The sequence below is a fragment of the Sprattus sprattus genome (assembly GCF_963457725.1).
Source record: "Sprattus sprattus genome assembly, chromosome: 4".
Taxonomy (NCBI): Eukaryota; Metazoa; Chordata; class Actinopteri; order Clupeiformes; family Clupeidae; genus Sprattus; species Sprattus sprattus.
The window spans coordinates 9,185,643-9,194,764 of NC_137923.1; the positions used below are offsets into that span (position 1 = coordinate 9,185,643).

General features: G+C 39.1%; 1 protein-coding gene across 1 annotated transcript; it reads left to right on the forward strand.

Annotated features, from left to right (window-relative positions):
• Positions 1-3,587: 3,587 nt before the first annotated feature.
• On the forward strand, positions 3,588-8,864 carry LOC308363340 (complement C1q tumor necrosis factor-related protein 4-like; the record flags this gene model as incomplete). The annotated part of the gene is made up of 6 exons (XM_080836152.1): positions 3,588-3,660; positions 3,817-3,939; positions 4,050-4,242; positions 7,899-8,068; positions 8,351-8,473; positions 8,584-8,864. The coding sequence occupies 6 exons, from the start codon at positions 3,588-3,590 to the stop codon at positions 8,862-8,864; spliced, it is 963 nt and encodes a 320-aa protein (XP_080692278.1).
• Positions 8,865-9,122: the final 258 nt, after the last annotated feature.

Consider the following 9,122-nt stretch of genomic DNA (forward strand, 5'->3'; position numbering starts at 1 on the left):
TATGCATTACTATGAGAGCAGAGGTTTCTGGTTCGAGTCCCACCGTTGGCAGAAATTGAGGTTTGCATAATTTAATGCAAAGCTCATTTTCATTATTGGAAATCACAATTTATTTTCCATATTACCTTTTATTAACCTTATATTAGTGAGATATGGATAATTCTACATTGAATATTTCAATACATATATGCATTTATGAGAGAAGAGTTGACCCCAAGCTTCCCGGTTTGAGTCCCACCGTTAGCAGAACTTTAGGTGTGCATTGTTTACTGCAAAGTTCAATTTGGAAATCACAATTTGTTTGCATATTACTTATAATTTACTGTATATTTGTGAGAAATTTATAAATCTACATTATTTGTGAGAAATGTATAAATCTACATTGAATATGTCAATGCAAGTTCATGTACAGTTATGTGTGAGGTACTTTAATTGTTTAATTGTTTCAAGAATAAAGGAGAATTATTTATTTGCAATAACCAAGTAAACAACAACAACTATAGCATAATATATATTTAATATAATGGTACAACTTTACAATAATAATAATAATTACTCTGGATTAATAAAGTATCCATCCATCCAAGATCAAGTTACTGCTAACTACTATTTACACAACAAATCACCCTTTATTAATCAGTTACTGACATTTATAACTGGCATAACGGAGCCTTATTGTAAAGTGTGAAACACATCATCATCTAGTTATCAGTTACAAACATTTATAACTGGCAAAATGGAGCCTTATTGTAAAGTTTTTTTTACCCCTCCTGGGGTTTAATCTCTAGTAACAGATACAAGAATGGTAGGGAGTGTGCAATTAGGCTAGTAGAGCAAGTTAAGGGATAGACAGTGTGTTGCCAAGATGGGGATCTTCCCAAATAGTGAGCCTGCATCGACGTATAAAAACTGTAAGAGCTTATTAATGACTTACAAAGGGTTTACAACCTAATTAATAACCTATTTATAAACAATGTATAAACCATTTATAATGGAGTCTTATTGTAAAGTGGTACCAATATATAATAACATATATCATAAAACATATACAGAACTGTATACAGAAAGTGTGAAACTGGGAGGGGAAGGGGTTGAGGGGCACTAAGCCAGTGTCCAATGTTTTCATTTATTTTTCATGCATTTAAAAAAAAAAAAAATGTATATATCCTCCAACCACTGCTCCTTGGGAACAGCCTCTACAAAGGGGCTGTATAATGCCCTTGTACTGGCTGGGAGGGGGTGCAGATGGTTGGCACACATTGCACCAGGTTGTTGAGGCCCACGTCCACCAGTTGCAGGGTGGTCAGCTGCATAATAGCCCCATTGGCCAGAATGCACCGCCTGATCCTCCTGTAGTCAGGAAGAGATCCCGTTTGGACAGGGAGAGAGAACATAGCAGCCCGTGAGAAAAGACAACAATATACAGTATGTAAGTGTGAATATGTATGACAGGGCACAGAGGGAAAGTATCAGGAGAGGCTGGGACACCTGGCTGACGCATGGTAGAAGCAGGAGGAGGTCTGTGAGGAGGAAGCAGCTGTCAGCTGTGCCAGATGTACCTGGTCTGCAGCTTGCTAGCCCCCTCACTCACGCAGCGGCCACAGTCCATGTATAGCAGGACTGGGGGTGGAACAACTGCTTGGCGGAACTGCTCCATCACTCCATCCTGTCAAGTCCCAGCCCCTCCTGCACTGTCACGACACTGGTCAGGATCTAACCAACCTTGTTACCAATGGAGGTCACCCATAGAGCTGTCCCCCTGACACGGCCAGTCAGCACCTTTGTGATCTGAAATTTGATTACAGTGATGTTTAATATTACACACTTTTTTTTCTAACAGCAGTAAGTATATGTAGATTTAATACACAGCACACATTTAAAATAACTGCTGATACTTTAAATCAATGTTATTAGCTAACTAACTTGAACCATACATCAGGTACAATAAGCAAATACAGTCAACAAGTAAACACTGAATGTGAGCATGCTTTGAACAATACACTGAGACACTGCAGCACATAAACATGATCTCGGTGAGATCCTTAGTATGTATCAGCCTCTACACTGAGCCTGACTGGCAGCATACTGCTTTCTTTTTTTATATCACTTACATTTTTATTGAATTTACAGAGCATACAATAGAACACAGAAAATAAGAAAGAAAAATAGAAAAGAAAGACAGGAAACAAAACAAAACAAAAAAATAACATAAAGACATACAACTTGTGGGATAGTACATTGGTAGATAAAAATTACAAAAAATTTTAGTATGTGCCTTGTAAACATAGATTAAGTGTCCACTTTTGCCACCTCTTTACAAGCAAGTCATGCCTCAACTCTAGCATATGAGTTAACCTCTCCATTGTGTAAAGTTCTTTTATGGTGTCCATCCACTGATTCTGGGAAGGAGAATCAGATTACTACCAGTTCCGGGTTATTGTTTTCCTAGCTGCTGTTAGGAGTATCTTGGTCAAGTACCGATCCTCTGGTAGTATATCAGCTGTAATGTGGCCCAAGTACAAGATGGTACATGTCAGAGGTATTCCATACCCTAGTACAGCAATAAGTACAGCATATACCATTTCCCAAAAACACTTAACCCCCCCCCCCACAGCTCCAAAAAATGTGTGTGTGATTGGCGTTCAGTGAACCACATTGTCGCCAACAAGGCTGGTATGATATGGATTTCTTACTCTTCTTAATCTAATCGAATTTTTCCAATTGAAAACCCTCCACAGGTGAGACCTTGTGGAGGTATGTTTGGTTTCACACATCTCAAACCATTCCCCCTCAGAGATCTCCACCTTTAATTCGTCCTCCCACTTTGTTTTGACATACAGTGTTGACTTGCCTCTACATTCAACAATACTCTCATAAAATCTTGATATTACTCTAGTACAACTACTATAAGGCTTATATGCACTCAAAATGACATTTATTACAGAATTCGTTTCTTGCGTATTTTCATTCTTCACTTCTTTATTGTAATAATCTCTAAATTGTATATCTAAATAGATCCTTATTTTGAAGGGTACATTTGTCTTTTAATATTTGGAAACTCTGTAGCTCCTTATTTTCAATTACTGTGCCTATTCCCGTAATACCCCTTGTTGTCCAATGCTTAAATGTATCATCATTATCTCCTGGTTTAAATTGTGTGTCAAAGGCTATCCACCTTAGCACCTTCTGGTCTTTCCTTAGCTTAGATTGTCTAATAAAGTTAAACCAGAACTCCAATGTACTCAAAGTCTATTTTACTTTTAAGGATAGGGGGAAGCCCTTTTTCACCCAAGACCGATCTTATATGATAATCTTCTACATTGGTCTCAATTTCCTTCCATCTAGATATGTACTTATCATCACACCAGCAAAACAGGGGTCAAAATTGAGCTGCATAAAAATAATCCTTTAAATTAGGAAGCGCCATTCTACCTTTATGCTTGGCTAGCATACTGCTTTCTTATCTCAATCAATCAAACAACCGGTTTGCAAACAAATGGGCCTAGTTTTGTTTCCTGAATTCTCTGACAGGACTGTATATAAGGCTAGGATGAGAACTCCTGAGTGAAAACCCATCTCAGGCGTCCATGATGATGAAGAGTGCTCTGTCTGTGTTGCTGCTGCTGCTGTTCTGCTCTCTGTGTGGGGGACATCACCTGGGTAAGCGTGGAAACATCCAGTTTTAGCTAAATGGTTTATTGAATGCCAGATTAACACAGCTTTATCTTTACAACATATGGTAATACGTAAACATGTACAGCTATTCTGACTTGATCTGAAGTGTCCAAAGCATTCATGTGTTACTTTGTGTTTCAGAGCAAGTAGCGTTTGGAGCAGCGCTGGGACCTGGTGGAAATCGGGGTCCATATAGCATTGAGATTACCCTGGTTTACAAGGTCGTTTTTGCCAATGCTGGGAATGCCTACAACCCGCATACAGGTATATGTATTACAATTTGTTGCCAATTAGCACCTGACGGAGATTAACAATGTAATTAAGATGCAGCCCTGTTTTGGATTATGCATTATGTGCTGTTCTGATGGTCACAGGTATCTTCACTGCACCAGTGAAAGGAGTCTACTACTTCAGCTTCTCTGGTCATAATCGCTCCAGCAGGTCAATGGGTCTCAGACTAATGAAGAATGGCCATCAGATTATGACAGTGTACAATCATGCTTCCGTTCATCCCTATGAGACCTCAACCAATGCGATGAACGTGCAGCTAGAGAAGGGAGACCATGTGTACATGCGGCTTAGGGCACACACCTGGATTGTTGATAGTGGCAATCACCACAGCACTTTCATTGGCTTTTTGCTGTTTCCACAGTAAAATGGCAATGTCTGTTCTTTTGATGTCTTCACTCTGTTTCTGGTGTGTGGGGTTAAATTATCTCATTGAATCAGTAGTTCTATGGTAAGTCAGTAAGGATAAATGATTTGAATGATTACAGACGAAAGGCCTCTCTTATAGTTCAGCATGTCACTGCAATAAAGGTGCTGTATGAGGGATTAACTATTTGTAAACCAGCTAAATTTCATACTTTACAATCCAAACAAGCTTGTAGCAATGTATCACCAAAATGTTTGGGTAAACTTGTGTTCTGAAAAAAAAAATCTTTATATTCTGTTGCCATTATAATGAAATTCTGAACGTTTCGTTATAAAAAAAAACTATGTATAACATCCTCAAGTTAATGTTGTTTGAACTGAACAAATGTATCAAAAGAAATCATGAAGACATTATTTACTCAATAAAGTACACCAGCATCTTAACATGTGTCTAATCTGTTTGTTACATTCCCTTTGCACTACAGTTTTTCTCGATTGCTTACACACATTTAGAGAATCATGGGTCAACTTAATCTTATGCTCATACCTTTTTGCACAGCAAGAGTCTTCTCTGGCGAATTGGTTAACTATTATTTTATCATTGCTTTCAAACACATTTCTTTGAGTTTTAACACACTTTTCAAAACAGTAAACACACTTCTCAGAGAAAGACAAGAAACCTAATTGAATTACCTTGTCAACACATTGCAGACACTTGGTAGCAGCCTACTGAAACTGCTCTGTATATTCTAAATATCGTCAGCACCTGTGTGAACTCTGTGCACAACTAATCAAGTAGTTCTCAACCACTAAAAGAGGTCAATAGATTGAAGTTGATACCAAGCATGGATCGAGGAGGCCGCCACCAACAACCTCAGCAAGGACTAGGACGAGGACAAGGAAGAGGCTGTGGTACAGGTAGAGGGGCCCCTGTCAGGGAACGTGGCATTCGTGTAAGATGCACTTATGAAATTAGGGCAACAGTCCTTGATCACGTAGTCAATCATGACCTCTCTATGAGAGAGGCTGGCCAAAGGGTTCAGCCAAACTGAGCCGTTATAATGTGGCATCAATTGCTCGTACGTTCCGCACTGTATTTGCACCTCCAACATCCATTTCTATACTTTTGTAAAGTGTGTTGCCACCAGTGTTGTACCTGAACGCGTTCATTAAACGAAAGTTCATGAACTCGTTCATAATTTTGGTGAACGTGAACTGAACGTTCTGTATTATTGCCTGATGAACGATACTATGAACTCGTTCATTCTGGTGTCTGTGAACGGCACGTTCACTCTTTTAAATTTCGTTCAATAAGGTGCCAAATTTCTAGAGACTTCCAGGTGAAAAACACACATTTAACAGTCCTGTTTCCAATCGCTGCGTTTGCTCTCTTTAACTGAATGCCTGGCAAGTGTAAGAGTGCCAAGTTGCGTAGAGGCCGAAAGCGGTATTGCAGACATATAGAGATTTAGATTTTTTTTTAGCTCGCAACATATTGAAAAAAAGAACTGAACTAGTTCATTTTTTGGAGCTGTGAACTTAGTTCAAAATTTTGAATTATGAACTATGAACTGAACTAGTTCATTTTAAAATTTGTGAACTATGAACTGAAATAGTTCATGTTGAAAGTGAACTTTCCCAACACTGGTTGCCACAATACAATGTAGTAATGTAGTTTCACTAAAGTAATTTACAACATATGAGGTAGAATTCTGATTACTGTATATTTACAGTATTTACAGCCTATCACACTATTTTTACAGAATCAACACACTGGCGGTAGGGGGAGAATGTTCACTGCAGTACAGATTTGACCTTTATACTATATATTGAAACCTGTCACTTTTACTTCTTAAAGTATACATGTAATGTGGAAAAATTACTGCAATAAAAAATAAATTGTCAGAATCTTTGTCATTTTATACAAAGGAGAAAAGAATGTAAATCAATGGTGTTGTCAGCTCCTTGCTTAGAATATTGTTTACAGTATTTAGCAATAAAAAAGCAGAACTACAACATTTTACGTATACAAATTTTCCGATTTCAACTACTTTATGACAGTATAGTCCCGAAGTGAGAGTGCTCAGTACAAAACCCAAATTGTAGTATGTTGTCAGTGGTAAAACAGTCAACACTGTGAGGGTGCTGCACAAAAGTTGAAGTGATGGTTGCATAGGTTGATACTGATAGCTGTAGTTTGAATTTTGTTATCCATTGTTAAATACGTAATTGAGAAAAACTGTTTTTTTTAGGTAATTGAACTCTGAGAGAGCATGTGCCAATGTTACAGCAGCATGTGTTGTGTCTTGGTGGTGGTTGTGCATTTTGTACCAAAGGTTAACATGATATGCGTATGTGTGTGTCTGTAAAGCCCACTGTGTTAAGTGTTTGGGAAAAGTGTTCATGGTATTGATACAAGAGATAAAATTATTGGAAAAATAAAGGAAAATGCGATAGTCAACAATTAGAATAAACAGTAAGTAGTAGCATTGTTCAGCAATGACTTTTAATCAAATTGTAAACTAAAATGTAGCTGATGCTGTTAGAGTGAATATCCTAGTTTTAAAAGGAGAGTTTTAAGTGCTGTTGTGAGTACAGTGCAGTGCATGGATGTGAGGAGGAAGTGAGTAACGGAGTTTGGGTCCAACATTCGGGAAGGCCCTGGGATCCATTATGGTGAGGGTGATGACAAGTAGTGTCAGTCGACCTGCTTATGATGACCCCATGAAAAGGGAGGGAGTTTAGGTTTTGAAGGAGTGATGGTAATTAGTTTTATACCATGTATTATGAGACCCAGTCTTGAACAAAGGCGGCCAACCACTGGGAGACAGAGACTTGAAGTTCCACTCGACCAGAGCTTCACCCAAGCATATCTGCCTATCCTTTGTGAGATAGTGAGTTTTATACACTGATGTTAAGGGGTGTTACCATCTATTCAAATAGGCCATTGGGACAAGGCCCCTTTGTCTCGACCTGGAGGGGGAAGGTGAGAGCAATATCACACCTCTCTCCCAGGTCAAGACCAAGTATAATGATGCCAGGAAATGCTGGCATGCTAGTTAGATACAAATAAAAGTAATATTTATACTAGGTATAAATAAGATTGAATTTTTGACTATGGCATATCCTTATTAACTATGAATCTCAAATGACCGGTCCCTTCAGGAGGTATGTGAGGTAGGCAACGGAAGGTTTATGAAGAGCTTTAACTAGATGAAATTCAATAGATTCATGATATATTCAAAACGTAATCTTTTCAAGTGCTTTCAAGATATCACATGGATCTCTCGTTAGCAAGGATCATGGGGTGAGAAAGGGATCTGGGTGAGATCCTTAGTATTTATCAGCCTCTAAACTGAGCCTGACTGGCAGCATACTGCTTTCTAATCTCAATCAATCAAATAACTGGTTTGCAAAACCATGGCCTAGTTTTGTTTCCTGAATTCTCTGACAGGACTGTATATAAGGCTGGGATGAGAACTCATGAGTGGAAACCCATCTAAGGTGTCCATGATGATGAAGAGTGCTCTGTCTGTGTTGCTGCTGCTGCTGCTCTGCTCTCCGTGTAGGGCACAGGGCCTGGGTGAGCGTGGAGACGTCCTGGAGACCCGTGCCCTACAGAAGGGCAGCGAGGCCAAAGAGGCGAGTGTGAGAGAGAGAAGGGATGGCGAGGACACAGAGCTGAATGACGCCTTGAGGAGCTTTGTCAGGAGCCTAATCGAGGATCAGAGGAGGACAGGTAAACACAACATTTACTAGTATAAAAAAATATAACAGTTTTAGCAAAATAGGCATATTACGTAACACAGCTTTATAAATGGCCCTATTTACACCTGGCACAACAGTTACTGGTAAAATAGGTAAAATATAACAGTTTTGGCAAAATGGTTTCATGAATGCCACACATATTAACACAGCTTTATCATTGCAACATATGGTAATAAGTAGACAAGTACACTACAGAGCTATTCTGACTTGACCTGAAGTGTCCAAAGCATGCATGTGTTACTTTGTGTTTCAGAGCAAGTAGCGTTTGGAGCCTCACTGGGAAACTATGGAAATCTGGGTCCATATAACCATGACATTACCCTGGTTTACAAGCACGTTTTTGCCAATGCTGGGAATGCCTACAACCCACATACAGGTATATGTACTACAAATTGTTGCCAGTTAGCACCTGACTGAGATAAGCAACGTAATAAAGATGCAGCCTTGTTTTGGATTATCCATCATGTGCTGTTCTGATGGTCACAGGTATCTTCACTGCACCAGTGAAAGGAGTCTACTACTTCAGCTTCTCTGGTCATAATCACTCCATCAGGGCCATGGGTCTCAGACTAATGAAGAACGGCCATCACCAGGTGACAGCGTTCAATCATGCTGCAGGGAATCGCCATGAGACCGCAAACAGTGGGATGAACCTGCAGCTAGAGAAGGGAGACCACGTGTACATACAGCTTTTCGCAAACACCTGGATTTTTGATAATAGCGATAAAGTCAGCACTTTCATTGGCCATTTGCTGTTTCCACTGTAAAATGGCAATGTCTGTTCTTTTGATGTTTTCACTCTGTTTCTGAGGTGTGTGGGGTTAACATGATCCTATTGAATCAGTAGTTCTATGGTAAGTTAGGAAGGACACATTATTTGAATGATTATATATACATTAAATGACGATAGGTCTCTCTTATAGTTCAGCATGTCACTGCAATAAAGATGCTGTATGAAGGGTTAACTATTTGTCAACCAGCTAAATTCTAAACTTTACACTCCAAACAAGCTGGTAGCAGCGTAT